Raw genomic sequence first — 19,155 nt, forward strand, 5'->3', positions numbered from 1 at the left:
GCTGTGAGACATCCAATGGCGCTATCGAGGGGAATGTTGTATACATGTGAGTATGAGGGTCAGGAGAGAGGTCTGGGCTGGAGATACAAATTCTGAAGTTGCCATGTAGTGTTTTTAAAGTGGATGGGATCATTTATCTAGACAAAGTAAGGGAGAAAGAATTCAAGAGATAAGCAGGAGCCACAAGGACGACTAAGACGACGAAAATTACAGAGAGTCACAGTAACCAAGGGCGTAGAGTGTGCCAAGGACAAAGCCCTAAAGGAGACCCAGGAACCTCCCTCAGAGTGAAATACGCTCAGTCAGTGACTCATTAGGTCATCTGCCTGTTTGGTCTAACGCTGAAATACCCTACAATCATCCCTCTGTCTACTCTACCTACCATGCCATTCTACTACATTTCCTAAACACTCCTATTGATTCATCCCAGATTAGGGTGCGCTGTTCCTCCTAGACTCTCTCCCTCCCCCTCTTTATCTATTCAAAGTCCATGACTCCTTTCTCTGACTTTACCCTATCAGCATTTTCTGAAACCTGGTACTTACCACCTGTGCCAACCTCTCATACTGCATATAATAAATTATTATTTAATACCCATATATGATCCATTTCCCAAAACAGATAAGCTCTGGCTGCTTTTTAATGCTATACTGCTTACTATACAGTAGATGCTAAATAAATATCTGTTGAACAAATGAGTTCTGACACTTCGAAGCTATAAAATATGGGGAAATAAGAGAAGTAGATAAATCAACTTGTCATGCAACAGCTTAAAAAGGAATGACTCACTGTGATCAAAGTCCCGGGCAGCTTACAAGACAAAACGCATAAAACCTTAGTCTCATACCTTTCATTCCTCCTTTCATTCCACAAATATTTATCATGCACCTACTAAATGCCAGGCACTCTTCCAGTCCTTAGAGAAACACCAGTGAATAAAGGAGACAAAAGGTCTTGCCCTCATGGAGCTACGTGGGAATAATGTTCACTGGCATATTTTGCTTGTATAAGCTTACCAACACCTTCCTGTTTTTCCCACGTCTACTATTTTTCAGTTCGAAAAGTTTCTGCCTGAACATTATTACTAATTCCATCCTTTCAGTTTTCCTCAAACACATAACACATTACAAGAAGAGGGTTTGAGACATTCTGAGGCCTCCAAAGTCATAAAAAAAATCAGTACACAGTATAGGACAACTGTAATACTAGGGTATATTAAAGAGAAGGAGATCTTCAAAACTGCACACAACTAGTTCATCAAAACTACCCAAAGCAGGGCCGGCCCTGTGGCCAAGTGGTTAAGTTTGCACGCTCCACTTCGGTGGCCCAGGGTTTCACTAGTTTGGATCCTGAGTGCAGACATGGCACAGCTCATCAGGTCATGTTGAGGTGGCATCCCACATCATAGCACAACAAGAAGGACCCACAACTAAAATAAATATACAACTATATACTGGGGGGCTTTGGGAAGAAAAAGCAGGGAAAAACAAAAAGATTGTCAACAGTTGTTAGCTCAGGTGCCAATCTTTTAAAAAAAAAACAAAAAACAGGGGCCAGCCCGGTGGCGCAGCGGTTAAGTTCTCACGTTCCACTTTCGCGGTCGGGGGTTCGCCGGTCCCGGATCCCAAGTGCACACATGGCACCGCTTGGCAAGCCATGCTGTGGTAGGCATCCCACATATAAAGTAGAGGAAGACGGGCACGGATGTTAGCTCAGGGCCAGTCTTCCTCAGCAAAAAGAGGAAGATTGGAGGCAGATGTTAGCTCAGGGCTAATCTTCCTCAAAAAAAACCAAAACACAAAACTAACCAAAGCATTACAGATTTCACATAAAATTCACAAAAGAAAAATAATAAATTCCATAGACATGTAAAATCAGTTAATATGATACTTCTCTCCTGCAGAAATATGGACCTTTGAAATTTAATTAAGTTATGCTATCGAAGTTCACTTTTAAGTTGTAGGATCTGAAATTGGATAAAAATTCTAAACCAAAACAATGAAGCAGATATGTATCTTATATAAATCCTGTGTTATCCTGTTTATTGCATAATGTAATGCACCACGGTACTAACAATATTAGTTTAAGTTGTGGAGTATTAGGGCAAGGATCATCCAATACAAGAAAGGAGAGAAAGAGAACAAGCTCCCTTCCCTTTTCCTACTGATAAGCCAGGCAACCTTTTGAAACTACTAAGGCGAGAAGAGGCAGGCCATCATCTAATGCACTGGAATCAATCAGATCTGGGTTCAAATTCCAGCTTTGCCATTTACAACCTGTGAGCTTGGGCAAATCACTTAACCTCTCTACAACTCCGTTTTCTCATTTGTGAAAATGGAAATAAGATTAAAAAAGAAAGTAACTAAAATGAACATCTAATTAATATAATATGAACCCATTTAAGAGTGGGCGACCTACCACGCAGGCTAACCTGTCCTGCCTGAAAATCAGTTCCCCTAAGTAGTCTTTTAAAAATTTTAAACAATATCTTCTCTTTCTCTACTTACAAATTCAAGGGTTCTTTTTAAAAATTCAAGTTTTCCTTTTTTTTTTTTTTTAAAGATTGGCACCTGAGCTAACATCTGTTGCCAATCTTCTTCTTTTTTCTTCTTCTTCTCTTCCCCAAAGCCCCCCGGTACACAGTTGTATATTCCAGTTGTGAGTGCTTCTAGTTGTGGCATGTGGGACGCCACTTCAGCATGGCCTGATGAGCGGTGCCATGTCTGCGCCCAGGATCCGAACCAGCGAAACCCTGGGCTGCCGAAGCGGAGCGCACGAACTTAACCACTCAGCAACAGGGCCAGCCCCTCAAATTTTCTTTACAATACATCCCAGACAATTGTACATTAGAGTCTCAAGCAAGAGGGATACTATGTAAGGTGTGTATAAGTCAGGTCTTCTTGTACTTTGACAAACTATTAAGAGTATTTAAAGCCTGATCATCCCAAAGTCTAAATTAGCTCCTCCTAGTAATAAGCTAAAGGCTTGATTATTATATTCCTACTGATTCAACGTATTAAATGGGAGCCTCATTTCCCAATAAAGGAACATTGGTATCTTTCCTTAGTCTTCAAGCACTTCAGGGAATCATAGACCAAGGGCTGAAAATTCCAGTGCCTGCGAGGACCAGGCAAGCAACTTAAATTTTAAGCCAGTTGGTAAGAAAATAGGACATGTAGGCCTGCAGCAAATTGGAGAGGTTTGCCGGTTTGCAGTACACAATGGTGCCACATTGAAGGGGCACATTCACATCAGAGACAGCAAAGATCTGTATAATTATTGTGACAATTTTCTGGCAGATGGCAGTAATGTCTTGTTTAACAAAATCTGAAAATTACCATTATTTTCTGACTGATAAAGATAAAAACACTTGATGAAGGACCATCTTTTAAAAATTTGAACAAAGGCACCATATGGACTAGTAATGATGGTCCTGATCCTGCCTAAGGGAATCTGGCCATCTCTGTGGGCCACATTCAGCAGCAAGTTTTAAATCTTCAGAACACATCTCCAAAGAATGCAGACAGGCCAACCTACCCACTTGGCCCAGGAAGCAGAGATGGTTGTCCTTATGACAAGTTCCCCCGCAAAATTAAAGAACTACTCGAGTTTGGGTTTGGGGCCAAAATATAAACAGCATAATTTCAGTGACTTTTCTTCCTTTTCCATGGAAAAAAATCTGCCTACTCAAATACCTTAACAGGTAATCTAATGGCTATTATTTCACATTTAGTAATAAAAGGTTTAAAATCAAATGCCCAGTTTGACTCATGCCCATTCATTCTTAAAAATTATTCAGAATTGATAGAATAAAAAAGATCACAACTGAATAAAAAGTAGATGCCTAAAGACAGACATTACTAAGGAGAAAAAGAGGTAAAAAAAAAAAAAAAGGAGATGCCAAATAATAAAGATAAACTTTCCATACTTCACAGTTTTGCCCAAGGTTAGCCTTGTTGATTTTCAACTGTGAGTGAACAAAGAGAAATTGTGTACTGAGGTATTTTTATCCTACAAAGCTGTGAGGCTTTGCAGAAACATCACCACATGGCAATATTGCCTCTCAGGACTTATAATTTGAATCTTAAACACAGCTAAATGCATTTTTAAGAGTATTAATTCGGGACAGATTCATTAATCAAGGTATAACTGTAAGTTCTTAACTTTAAAATGCTGGTTTTTGGTCAATTACTCTACCTGCATTTATTGAACATAAAACCGTTAGAACAAAGATGAATGACAGTTTATGTTCAGTCATAGCAGTTTGCTCTAGTCTAGAATGTCTAGAATACATTTCCTAACCAGCAGCACTTTCACTATTTGACTCTTATCTTTTAGATCTCATTTTAAAAGGTTAGCATTTTAGTGTATCCAAGCTATTCATGACAAGGATAATCTTACAACCCAGTTTATCTCGAACAGTTTACACTTGTCTCAGTGTGGCATCCGCTCTGGTTAATGCCTGCTTTCATTTTCAAAAGTATCTGTTTTGAACAATAAATTACATGATTACTCTATTTATAATTCGTCTTGTACTTCTTTTTCTAAATATAAAGGGACATAGCTATAAGGTAATCATCCTAATATATAAGAAAGATCACTTATGAAAATAATTATTCTTTATGAAATTTATATATGGAAGAAGAGTCAAAATTACAAGTACTAAATACATTCAAATACTAGTTTAAAAGTAGTGAGAAGAGAATGCTTCAACGGTGTTATGGTGTTAAGCAAGAATTTTATTTGCAGAAACTTCTGTCGGCATAAATCTAGTTCATCCACATGAATCACATCACCCACAAATTACATAAAGATCTACTGAATGAGAAAGTCCTTTCCTCTTCCCTTATAATAAGACACTCGAAGGCATCTTTTACTGTAATATGGGCCATCAGGAATCTAGGAAGGTACAGCAATGGTAACCCTTCCCCAGGAAGGAATGTGAATTACAACTTGCTTCCTGCTGACTAGTGTCTTAGAAAAGGTTCTGATTTTTCTCCTCTCCACCCCTCCACAGCCAATGTTCTGTTCCCAGAGAGAAAGGCTTTTCTTAGGTTTTTGAAGAAAATTCACAAACACTAAAAGAATTAAAAATAAAAACTTCTGAGACAACTATTTCTAGATGAGTTGGTGACATAAACATGCAGAAGTTAAAAAGCCATATATTTTCCTCTTACTATGATTTTCCTACAAGAAAACACATATTAGGATGATTGTTTTACATTTATGTCCCTTTAAATTTAACAAAGTACAATATGAACTATAAACAGGGTGATTATATAATTTATCATTTGACTATTAATGAAAAACTCAAGATGCTTAAAGTTACACTTAATAAAACAACATAAATTAAATAAATTTTAATTAGTAAATCAGATATGAGCTGATAGTAACTACATTTACCAACTCAAAATAAATTTCCTCCTAATAACACATCATTCAAATCCATCCAAATTTATGTCAGACAGAGAAAGTAATAGACAGAAGCAGTGGAATGTTTTTCCTTTTGTATTTAAGGTTTTCTTGGTGGCTAAATGGATTCTTGCAGGATTTTATATTATGCAATAGGATTGGCCAAAAGAAAATTACACTGCTAGATTAATTTCTTTCTTGGCCTGAATTCCATCGATTTAAGAGTTTACATATTTCTTGGGTTTACTGCAATACTAATTAAATGGAAGACTCTACAAACTAACAGAATGTTACTTACATTTGATTAACATGGCAGTTATAATTCTTATAACATCTGGCTAATTTATCAGCTAAAATAGCAGAGATCTATAATAAGAATTTACTACTAAAATTAAATTCCCACTAAAGTAACACTGATCATTCTTAAACAGTATTATTTATAAACATAAAATACACTTTGCAATATACCCATTTATGTTACTAAGAGTGTAGTTTACCTGCCATTTCCTAAAATATAGTAAAAACTCACTGATTAAAGGGGAAAAAAACCTCACTAAGTTAAGCAAAGAAAGAAAGGTCTTCTTTGATAAAAAGGCTTTTTCTTCTAGTCCTCTGTAAATGGAAGACTACTCAATTCTTACTTTATATTTTGAACTTTTTTATTGCTGATGAAATGCTTCTGTATTTGTTTTATAATCACTTTCCCCTTCTCAAAGCAAGATATGCGTGTGTGTACATGTGCATATGAAAAATCAAGTTCAGGTTTCAAATGCAGTTCTGAGTAAAAAAAAAATAAAGAAGCTGAACACTGCTGATTCTTATGTTTCTGTACCAAGGTTTGCCTCTTCTTTCTATTTCAATCCATTTCAACCCAATGAATACTCTTGGATATTTATTATTTGTAATGCATTATGCTAAGTGCTGAGAACACAGAAAGGAAAGAAAGGAGGGAGAGTAGAAAGGAAAGAAGGAAGAAAACAAAACTCACAGTCCCTGTTCTTATGAAGTTCATAATCTTGTAGAAGACGCAACTACATACACCTAAAGGGTAGAAAACATAGACATTTATATATCATTAAAGAAGAATAAACAAGTATGTGGGAATGTAGAAAAGGAGGAGGGGAGATCCTAACTGGAGAGGGCAGTGGAAGCTATGAGAAGATTTCACTGAGCAAGTGACACTTGGGTTGGTTTTAAAGGCTCAGAAGGATCTTGGCAGAAGGCAGATAAGGTATTCGAGGCAGAGGATGCAGCACAAAACAAAGGCCAAAGAGGTCAAAGTGCCTACACATCTGGGATAACTCGTAATGCAATAAAACTATCTCATATCTATGTGCAGGAGAATAGCTGAAAATGAGAAAAGTGAGACAAGAGCCAGATTATCAAAATGCCTGAATGTCATTAAAGAGCAGGGAGCCAGAAAGAGGCTGTGAAAAACTTGAAGCATATGTGTGAAATATCTACGTATAAGATGTCTCAAGTAATGAATTGCCAATTCTGTTCTCAAACACTTCTATTTCGATGTCACTTACATCCAGAAACCTGACTTTCCATTTTATATCAATAGCACCACCACATTTCTATTCCTCCCCCTACTATATTGTCAGGAAATAGATTTTTTTTTTTTTTTTTAAAGATTTTATTTTTTTTTTTTTCCTTTTTCTCCCCAAAGCCCCCGGTACGTAGTTGTATATTCTTCGTTGTGGGTTCTTCTAGTTGTGGTATGTGGGACGCTGCCTCAGCGTGGTTTGATGAGCAGCGCCATGTCCGCGCCCAGGATTCGAACCAACGAAACACTGGGCCGCCTGCAGCGGAGCGCACGAACTTAACCACTCGGCCACGGGGCCAGCCCCAGGAAATAGATTTTTTTAGACAATCCCGTGTGTGTGTTTCCTCAGGTTCAAAGACTGTAAACTCTCTGGAGCAAGAATGGTATCTAGTGATTTTTTAAAATTAAGCCTTACTTTAGTGAGCACAGCAGGCATTCAAAAATGTTGAATAATGACAAGCAAAACACATGAGAGACAACTTATTACTTAGATTACTTTCCTATTTCAATAATTTACCCATTGGGACTCTTCTTGCAGTTTAGGTACTTTCTGCTTCTTTAAGTTTTTATATAAACTGGAACCAGGATCTAAACTAAAATGGACATGAGGACTACAAGAACTCCCTGATCCCTCTCCCTTCATCAGTGTAAACTGTCCGGTGCAACAAACAAGATAGTATGGAGCCAATCTGGGGATTCACAGCGGGAAGTGCACCAAGGCCACAACACAAGGGCCACCACCATCAGTCTGGTCCTAGAAAAATTCCCTGTCACACAACCACTGAAGTTTGAGATGAGTTCATCAAGTCCTGTCAGCTCTTCCTCCAAATATCCTCAAAACCTGGTTTCTCATCTCCCTTCTGACTAGAACCACCTTGTCCAGTCATTCAGACATCTTGTACCCGGGTTATTACATCAGCCTCTAGCTTATCCTTCTGCCGTCAGTCTTTACACTATGGCCAGAATGACCTATCTAAAATATACATCCCTTCGCCATCCATCCAGCTTAAAATTCTTCAGTGCCTCCCTAACAGCCATAGCACAGAAAGCCCAAATGTCTTACCATAGCATATAAGACTCTTTAACAAGTATATAAGACTAACATTTTTAACATTATCTCTTGTCATTCATTTACTCAACAAACATTTATTGACTACCCACTCCATAGCATGAACTATTCTAGACACTTGGCGGGAGGCGGGAGGGTGGTGTATGAGTGAACAAAATAGGCACACACAAAAAGAGAAAACAAAAAATAAACCATGGGAGCTTAACCTGCACTGGGGCAAAGTTGGCAATGAACATAAGTAAGCAAATTATATAGTATATTAGGAGGTGATATATGCTATGAAGAAAAAACAAGTATAGACGGAAGGAGAGTGGTCAGGGTAGGCCTTACTGAAAAAGTAGAATTTGAGAAGAGACTTGAAAGAGGTGAGCAGGCAAGCCATGCAGTAATCTGGAGAAAGCATGTTCCAGGCAGAAAAGACTGTCCAGTGCAAAGGTCCTAATACGGAAGTGCACCTGGAGTGCTCATGAAGTGTTAGGATGGCAGTATGGTTGGGGCAGAGTGAATGAGGGGGAGAGAAGGAGATGAGGATGGGGAGAAGGGGGAGGCAGCTGTAGGGGTATCATGTAGGTCCCGGTAGACAACTGCAAGGACTTGGCTTTTATTCTGAGTAATACAGGAAGCATTGCTGGTGACATGTGAGCAGAGGAATGGCATGATTTGACAGATTTTTAAAAGAACCTCTCTGGCTATTGTGCTAACAACAGACTACAGAGGGTCAAAGGTGGAAGCAGGAACTCTTCTAGGAGGCTACTGCAGTGATCCAGGTGAGAAAGAATGGCAGATCATGTGGGTGGTGAGAAATGGTTAGCCTGCAGAAGTGTAGAAGGTACAGTCAATAAGATTGTTCTGACACACTGGATGTGGAGTGTGACAGAAGAGTCAAGAACAGTAACCAAAGTTTTTGGACTGAGGAAATGGGAGGACAGAGTTGGCATTAACTCAGATGAGAAAGACTTAGCAGCTGGTAGAGCCAGTTTTGGAGGAAAGACTGAGAGTTCAGTTTTTGTTTTTGTTTTTTGCCAAGGAAGATTTGCCCTGAGCTAACATCTGTACCAATCTTTCTCTATTTTATATGTGGGCTGCTGCCACAGCATGGCTGACAAGAGGTGTAGGTCCACGCCTGGGATCCAAACCTGTGAACCTGGGCAGCCAAAGCAGAGTACGCTGAACTTAACCACTACACCATGGGGCTGGCGCCAGGAGTTCAGTTTTTGACATATCTGAAATGTCTATTGAACATGCAACCAGGCTTTTCTTTATATATCCAACAGGATATATGAGTTTGGAGTTCAAAAAGGAGGCCTGGATTGGAGCTTCTATTTATTCTGCCTCAAACAAATCCTGCATTCCAGGCTTGCAGAACTACACACAGGTCCTTAATGTCTTTCCCGAGTCTTTGTGCATGCATGTCTCTCTGTTTAGGAAGTTCTTAACTCCTGTCTTTTTCCACTTGTTCAAATAAATCTCAGCCTTCAAGACTTACGTCATGTATCATCTATCTTATGAAACTAACATGATTATCATTTCCTGAATCACCCTGTTTCTTTAAGTCATTTAAGCAACTGAAATATGTAATGGTTGGTCGTTCAGCATACTCCAAAGGCTAAACAATTTTAATTTCTTTTTTGGTAAGAAAAAAGCAGCCATTTCATAAACACAGTAGGTGACTTGCCTGATCTCATCATCAGAAATCTTTAGAAACCTTTAAAGAAAATTAAGACCAGAGAAAAAGATCTTGGCAAGCAGCTCAGTAACCAGATTTTGCATTTTCCAATTTCAGTAGTTATTTGAAGAAGATAAATCTTCAAAAAGACTTGTATTATATAATAAACTTTATAGACAGAGAGAAACATCTTCTGCCTGTGTTCCAAAGTTATTTTCTGTTATAAAAAATTTTCATTTTGATTGTCACCCTTTTACTTGCCCTAGGGAGGCATTTAAATTGGAGGAATTACTGGACAAGAAAATCAGTCTCTTTGTTTCATTCCCGAAACACAGACTCTAACCTAATTGAGAAAAGGGGAAAAATTAAAACGATGATGTGAAATTTAGAGACAATCTAGCTCAGCCAGGCTCTTTCACAGATGAGAACACTGACACGCAGAGAGGCTGCTACGACCACTCGAACAGTGTGTTCTCGACTGCCCGTCCTGCGGGGCTACATCTGCTACAACGTCAGCTCCACCAGGGCACCATTTCTGTCTGTTTTGTGCACTCTTTCACAAAGTAAGTGCTGAATGAATGAATGAACTTCTAATTCTAAACTACATGGGGTTGAAATACATTCAATATAAACTATAAAACAAGTATAATACATTGTTTTCAGGGTTTAAAAAACTGCTGGCTCTTTGAAAGTCATAAAACTTGGAGTATCAAGAATTTGCAATCATCTTTAAATATTAATTATAAAATGTTAACCACACACAAAAATGGAGGAGGGGGCCCTGAAGCAAACTCTCTAACAAAGTACTAAGTTTATAAAAAGCTCTCCATCGATCATGAGGAAAGGATGATATTCTAGCAACTATACTTGCTTTGTATAGTATAGTATTTTACATTCATATTCACTAGGAGAAAGTTATAGTCTTTGAAAATAAAAAACTACTAAGATCTCATTAAATGTCTTAGAGAATCAAGATTTATAAAGGCAACTAGAAAAAGAACTTCAAAAAGTTTGATTCCAGGTTATATTAACACAGTAGCCTAAAATATCCCAAATAAACAGCCCAAGTTGTGAAAGGTCCCTTGCCAAAGAAACTCTTACTCAGATGTTTTTTTTAATTGAAGTATAAGTGAATATAATGTATCAGTTTCAGGTACACAACATAATGACTCAAAAATTATGTACACTGAGAAATGATCACCCCAATAAGTCTAATTAACATCTGTCACCATATATAGTTACAAAATTTTTTTCCTTGTGATGAGAACCTTTAAGATCTACTCTCTTAGCAACTTTCCGATATGTAATACAGTATTATTGCCTATAGCATGCTGTGCATTACATTCCCGTGACTTCTTTATATTATAACTGGAAGTTTGTTCTTACTTGGTTTTAAACCCAAATAGCCTTTGAAGAAAACATTTTCAATAATAACCATAATTTTCAGGCAATCAATAGGCAATCTAATATATGTATTTCAATCCCAAAAAAGAAGTATCAGGTATTATTTTAAAGTTAAAAAACACCAACCTCTTTAATCTCATGTAGTTTTCACTGGCAGCAGGTCGGCATTCGGCTCTTTGTACCACTATTCCTTCCAATGAAAGCTTATCTTGAATAGAAAGAAAAAGATTAACAAATGTAGTCAGAGATAACATGTATCATTTTCAAGATTGTGTTTTGAAATAGTAATAATGACTACAATCAAACATAATGAATAATAAAAAGCAAGGAAACAAAAGGAATACTTTTAAGTTTATAGTAGTATCAGTGGTCAGAGTAATAATTAAAAAAACCTTATTCTTGGCTAGTACAAAACTGGGCTCCTGTCAGATTTGTTTATCGGGCTGCCACAGCTCCTTGACAACAACAGCTTTTATACACTAAGATCTTTCTAAAGAGAGTGGCTTAAGGGGGCATAAAATCACATTAAAAAAATCTGCAGGCTGTGGAGGCTATATCATCTTTGACAGAGAAGTAACTTCTGAAAACACAATTAGTCTAAACCACTAAATCATACACACACACACACAAATAAAATTCTAGAATACACTGTGACTAGAACAGCTAGCCTAGAAAATACTGTGAAACTGGGCAGGTCCATTGTCTAAGTTATCCTGTGTACCAGTTCTGCCTGTCAGTTGCTCTGACTTCTATTTTCCAGGAGAACTATTAATTTGGGTGTGTCCAAACTAGAGCTTTAACTGCTATGAAATTTTGTCCAAACAGAAGGGCAAGATTTCCTACCATTAGTAAGAATTCTTATGGTAACTCTGACACAAAATTCAACAGAAACAGAAAACAGAAACAAAAGTTAGCACCTACTGTTTGCCTATCAGGCCCCAAGCATTGTGGTAAAATCACTTTAGAGACCTTATCTTATTTGATAATACATAGATGACTGCCCATGATGGCATCAGCTTTACTACAGTTTGGAAATGTACAACTATGGTTAGGAACAGCTATGGTTCCAGTCATACTGCCGTGAGAATTCACTCAGGTTTTGAGAAGAGATTCAAGGATTCCTCTGGCTCATCAGCAAATTTATGATTTGTCACTTCAGAATAAATGACTTCATGCATTCCACTAACATTAACTGAATGCCTACTGTGTGAAGGGCACCATCTAGGTATTGTGGAATCAAAGATGATTAAGATACAGTAATATCTTCAAGAGGCATACAGTTCACTGGGGGAGACGGATAAACTGACCAAAACATAGAGTGCAGACAGAATCACGCCTACATGATTTATACTAGAAAATCTTCATTATGGTGACCTTTCTTGACGTTGTCTCCAAAATCTAGAGGATTCCTTATTGTAGCCCCTAAGTACTACCTCTGAGCACACTGTGTGATTCAATAGTTCAAGTGTCTCTCAATGCAAATATGCAACAAATCTCAAGTATAGGCTGCCAGATGACTGCAAAGAGCAATGATGAGAAGCATGCTTACCTTACACCAAAATAGACCAGGAAGGAAATAATAAAAAGGCCATAATTAATTACATTAAATTTAAGTTTAAACATCTAAAAATAATTTTCTCTCATTACTGAATTTAATAAGATTAAGATTAAAATATGAATTTTCTTAAAGCAAAAACAAATCTTATATTCAAGTTTGCCTCTCCACTGAAGCCGAAAGTTCTATCAAGAAAAACACTTCTCAGAACAATAGCAAGATTTGGGAAATCTTCATGTATAAAGTGCCTTAAATGCATGAGAAAAGTCCACTACTGAAACATAAATTAATCCTTTTTAAAAAACAAAATAAATCTAGAATACCATCCCTGATAATAATTTAGTTATATATCCATGTGTTTATTAATGTCGAATACTAAAAGAGCGACCTTTTAATACTACCTGTGAATGTCCCCCACTTATTGAGCAGTACCGACTCCAGCGGCCAGGGTGAATTGACTTTTTCCAGTTTTCTGCTGTCAACATTCTCCATGTAACACGGGCAGGGGTAAGAAGCAGCTAAAGCACCTGCCCACTTCCGCGTGGCCACCACTCTTATCACTATTCCTCAATCAAGGTCACTCACACAAAGCAGTAAAATTCACTGCCCCAAACCACAATTTTCTGTCCATCATCTCCTCTTCTTAAGCCTAAAATAGCTTTCAAATGTTTCTCAAGTGAAAAGAAAAGTCTTAATCATCAGCCAGGAATTTTTCTACCAATTGGTGCTCTTAAATAACCCCACACCTCTATTCACTTGTTTCCCCTTTTCCCCTTATATAAATTTTAAAAAGCCAATTTACTTATGATACAGCCCCCTAAGAAAGATTGAAAGCCTTCGCACACTTATTAAAGCCTCACAAGAACATGTTTTCATATTCTTTCCACTAAACCATGCTTCTTTTCTTCTTCAAAACATTGCTTGAGGTTTCAGGGAAAGATATTAAATATTACATTTTACTTTTAAAGCATTTGAAAGCACTCACTTGCACACCACTGCTGATAATTATAGATCACATTCATTAATTCAGGAACCCTTATTTAAAACCACTTGGTTGGCCCAGTTTGAAAGACCATAAATACTTGAAAATAATCCGTTCTTCTGCTCATACATTTATCAAATATTTACTGAGTGCCTTTCATGTAAAAGATAATGCAAGAACACATCAGGAATAACACAGATAAATAAAACATGGCTCCTGCCCTCAAGGAGCACAGTCTGGTGCAGCCACTCACAGTCTGTGGCATATATCCTAAAAAGTACTGAGCACCCCCAAAGAGCTTTCATTTATGTGAGTTTTATCTATTGATATTTACCATGTTCGAAGCTAAAACTGAGGAATGTTTAGAAAAATCAGAGTGAGAAAGGCAAAAAGGCTTGGTATTACTATGAAAATAGTTTTGATTTCACAGACCCCTTGAAAGGTCTCAGGGATCCCTCTACCCAGTGGTTTCCAGATCACATTTTGAGAGCTGCTGGTCTAGTAGGATGGTAAGACAGGTATATAAATCATTTTAATACACTAGAACACTTTTGACAGATCTTCAATTAACTCACTTCTAGATTACCAAGGCTCTCAATTCTCCTCCTTTTAAATATAGTGACAGATGCCTACAGCTCGCTATACACTAGTGGGCAGTAGGTTAATCTCCAGTACTCCCACACACTTCTGCTCAAACTATGCTAGAACTTGTTTATGCTAGTTTTACTCTGTTAGTAATTATGCAATTTGATTATATATTACATAATCCCATTAATTATGAGTATGGGGAAGGGAGATATTTCTATGAAAACTAGCTTTAATGCTTTGGTAAAACTTGATAAACAGGTAAGCTGCTAAAAAGACTACTGTCAGGGCCGGCCCTGTGGCCTAGGGGTTGAGTTTGGCATGCTCCACTTCAGTAGCCCAGCAGACCTACACCACTCGCTGGCAGCCATGCTGTGACAGCAACCCACACACAAAACAGAAGAAGACTGGCACAGATCTTGTTTCAGGGTGAATCCTCCACAAGCAAAAAGAGGAAGACTGGCAACAGACGTTAGCTCAGGGTGAACATTCCTCAGCAAAAAACACAAAACTACGGTCAAATTAGGTATTGGGGAGATAAGCGGAGACTAGAAGAAACATAAAAGTCTAGAAGGATTCTGTATTTGTATTGTTTTACAGTGTCTAAATTCTTGATCCTTAAAGAAACCAAAATTAAAAATCTAAACTAAATTATAGGTTTAATTTTCACAAGAAAGAGAAAGCAGATGACTCAATCAGCATCCTATACCGAAAGCAAAGGCCTTGACCTACATGCACATTGATAACTAAATGTACATTTACAAGTTTTAAGATAGAATGTTTAAAGCAGTAGGAATCCATATTGATATCATTTTATGATTCGTCACCTTTGAATTTAACTGACGACTACTGGTCTTTCCATGTGGAATGTGGGCTCCTACTGTACAAAGTAGAATTTGTTAAGGTTTACAGAGGTTTTAAGACAGACATTTGACAAACCTTTAGCTAGACTCACCATGAAAAAAAGAGAGAAACCTCAAATAAATAAAATCAGAAATGAAACAGGAGAAATTACAATGGACACCTCAGAAATAAAAAGATTCTGAGAGAATATTATGAAAAGCTATACACCAACAAATTGGATAATCTAGAAGGAATGGATAAATTTTTAGACTCATACTACCTTCCCAAACTGAATCAAGAAGAAATAGAGAATCTGAATAGACCAATCATCAATAAAGAGATCAAAACAGCAATCAAAAACCTCCCAAAAAATAAAAGTCCAGGACCAGATGGCTTCCCTGGTGAATTCTACTAAACATTCAAAGAATACTTAATCCCTATCCTTCTCAAACTCTTCCAAAAAATTGAAGAGGAGGGGAAGTTTCCTAACTCATTCTACAAAACCAGCATTACCCTAATACTAAAACCAGACAAGGACAACACAAGCAAAGAAAATTACGGGTCAATATCACTGATGAACATCAGTGTAAAAATCCTCAACAAAATACTGGCAAATTGAACACAATAATACATTAAAAAGATCACACACCCTGATCAAGTGGGATTTATTCCAGGGATGCAGGGATGGTTCAACATTCAAATTAATGTGACACACCACATTAACAAAATAAGAATAAAAACCACATGATCATCTCAATAGATGCAGAGAAAGCATTTGAAAAGATACAGCATCCATTTACGAAAAAATCTCCAAATAAAATGGGTGAAGGAAAATACCTCAACATAATAAAGGCCATATATGACAAACCAACAGCTAATATCATTCTCAATGGAGAAAAACTGAAAGCTATCCCTCTAAGAACAGGAAGTAGACAAGGATGCCCACTTTCACTACTCTTATTTAACATAGTATTGAAAGTCTTAGCTAGAGCAATCAGGCAAGAAAAAGAAATAAAAGAGATCCAAATTGGAAAGGAAGAAGTGAAACTCCCCATTTGCAGATGACATGATTTTATATATAGAAAACCCTAAAGAATCCACTAAAAAGCTTTTAGAAATAATAAATGAATACAGTCAAGTTGCAGGATACAAAATCAACATACAAAAATCAGTTGCATTTCTATACACTAACAACAAAGTGGCAGAAAGAGAAATTAAGAATATGATCCATTTACAATTGCAACAAAAAGAATAAAATACCTAGGAATAAACTTAACCAAAGAAGGGAAAGATCTGTACACCAAACACTATAAAACAATTGTTGAAAGAAATTGAAGATGATACAAGGAAATGGAAAGATATTCCGTGCTCTTGGATTGGAAGAATTAACATAGTTAAAACGTCCATATGTCCTAAAGGAATCTACAGGTTCAATGGAATCCCTATCAAAGTTCCAACAACGTTTTTCAAAGAAATAGAACAAAGAATCCTAAAATTTATATAGAACAACAAAATACCCCGAATAGCCAAAGGAATCCTGAGAAAAAAGAACAAAGATGGAGATATCACACTCTCTGATTTCAAAACATACTACAAAGCTACAGCAATCAAAACAGCACAGTACTGACACAAAAACAGACACAGAGATCAATGGAACAGAATCAAGAGCCCAGAAATAAACCCACACATCTATAGACAACTAATTTTCAACAAGGGAGCCAAGAACATACAACGGAGAAAGCAAAGTCTCTTCAATAAATGGTGTTGGGAAAACTGGGCAGCCACATGCAAAAGAATGAGAGTAGACCATTATCTTACACCATACACAAAAATAAACTCAAAATGGATTAAAGACTTGAAGGTAAGATCTGAAACCATTAAACTTCCAAGAAGAAAACATAGGCAGTACGCTCTTTAACATCAGTCTTAGCAGCATTTTTTCAAATACCATGTCTGACCGGGAAAGGCAAATAACAAATGGGACTACAACAAACTAAAAAGCTTCTGCACAGCAAAGGAAACCATCAACAAAACAAAAAGACAACCTAACAAGTGGGAGAAGATATTTGCAAACCATACATCAGATAAGGGGTTAACAGCCAAAATATATAAAGAACTCATACATCTCAACAACAAAAAAACTAACAACCCAATTAAAAAATGTATAAAAGATGTGAACAGAGATTTCTCCAAAGGAGATACACAGATAGCCAACAAGCACATGAAAAGATGTTCAACATCATTAACTATCAGGGAAATGCAAACCAAAACAACAATGAGATATCACCTCACTCCCATCAGAATGCCTATAATTAACAAGACAGGAAACAAGTGTTGGAGAGGATGTGTAGAGAAAGGAACCCTTGTACACTGCTAGTGGGAGTGCAAACTGGTGCAGCCACTATGGAAAACAGCATGGAGACTCCTCAGAAAATTAAGAATAGATCTACCATATGATCCAGCTATTCCACTGCTGGGTATTTATCGAAAGACCTTGAAAACACAAATGCATAAAGACACATGCACCCCTATGTTCGTCACAGCATTATTCACAATAGCCAAGACTTGGAAGCAACCTAGGTGCCCATCAAGGGACGAATGGATAAAGAAGATGTGGTATATATACATAAAGGAATACTACTCAGCCATAAGAAATGATGAAATCAGGCCATTTGTGACAACACGGATGGACCTTGAGGGTATTATGCTAAGTGAAATAAGTCAGAGGGAGAAAGTCAAATACTGTATGATTTCACTAATAAGTAGACGATAAAAACAATGACAAACAAACATAGCAACAGAGACTGGATTGGTGGTTATCAGAGGGAAAGGGGGGAGGGAGGAGGGAGAAAGGGGTGATTAAGCACATGTATATGGTGATGTATTATAATTAGTCTTTGGGTGGTGAACATGGTATAATCTACACAGAATTCAAAATATATTATGATGTACACTTGAAATTTATATAATGTTATAAACCAACATTACTGCAAAAAAATAAAAAAGTAAATACATAAATATTTTTTTAAAAAGACGGAGATATACACAGAGTATTGGAATTAATACACACAGAGATTATGTCTAACTGGAGATCAAGAAGAGTTTTGATAGAGAAAGCAATGTTTGTGCTAAACTTTGAAAAATGGGTAGGATTAAGACTGGGAGGTGAGGCAGAAGGGCACTGAAGGTGGGGGGAACAGCGTGAGCAATGGCTTTCACCTCCTTTCTCTCTCTCTCTCTCATTAGGAATTTTAAACTAAGGGACCCACACCAGAAATGACTGGAAAGACGTGGTCATGACAGCACTCTGAAGAGAAGCCACACAATTTCATCTACTAAAAGCCTTGGAATGGCTCAGTTCCTACCTTTCCCTAAGCTTGGCTATTTGTTCAACTCTTCTTTGGATTCTGGGAAATATTCTAAGATCCCTTCTAAATTTTCTCCTCCCCCCTCCCTTTTTTTTTTTTTTTGCTATATTGGTTTACTTATTGATTTTTGCTGCTTGTAAACAAAAGAACCTTAATGAGTATGAACACACAGCTTTGGTGATGGTATTTTAATTTATCCTGCCACCTATTTTCAGAAAAAATTTTAAAGAGTAAGTACACAAAGCACATCCCATAGAAAGAATCCAAGAGCTCCTGTTCCGATTCTGCCACTAAATAGCAGTCTTATTTTGGAGAAACTACTTCACATCTCTGGACTTCAGCATCTATATAATGAAGTTACTGGAATCTCTGAGATCTCTTCCACTTCTCTTTCACCACAACAAAACAAAACTGGCCTTCCCTTCCAATCGGGAATGTTTTATTATTTCATAACTGTTTATTTTGTTTGCTCTACTACTTTTTAAAAGACCTAGATATAATTAAATTTTCTTTGAGTTAGAAATTACAGAAAAACTGTTTCTTGGAACAACAAAATGTTGAGAAGCTGCCCAAAACTTGAAAACATACAAACTTCTAAGCGGGATTTTCCTACTCTTTATCTCAACTTGAGATATACTCTGTGTTGAAGAACTCAAGAGAAATAACTGACTGGCATTTTTTACAAGTTAAGGGCACACCTAGTTCGAACAAGTTAAAGTAAT

At 37.1% G+C, this 19,155-nt stretch overlaps 1 protein-coding gene across 1 annotated transcript in view; it reads right to left on the reverse strand.

Moving 5' to 3' along the window:
- Nucleotides 1-19,155, reverse strand: part of GTF2F2 (general transcription factor IIF subunit 2) — a 147,737-nt gene that overhangs the window by 49,851 nt on the left and 78,731 nt on the right. Inside the window, exon 5 of the mRNA XM_008537777.2 lies at nucleotides 11,227-11,308. Coding sequence (XP_008535999.1) covers nucleotides 11,227-11,308 — 82 coding nt within the window. The remainder of the gene's footprint in view (nucleotides 1-11,226; nucleotides 11,309-19,155) is intronic.

This window comes from Equus przewalskii, chromosome 16, assembly GCF_037783145.1.
Source record: "Equus przewalskii isolate Varuska chromosome 16, EquPr2, whole genome shotgun sequence".
Classification (NCBI taxonomy): Eukaryota; Metazoa; Chordata; class Mammalia; order Perissodactyla; family Equidae; genus Equus; species Equus przewalskii.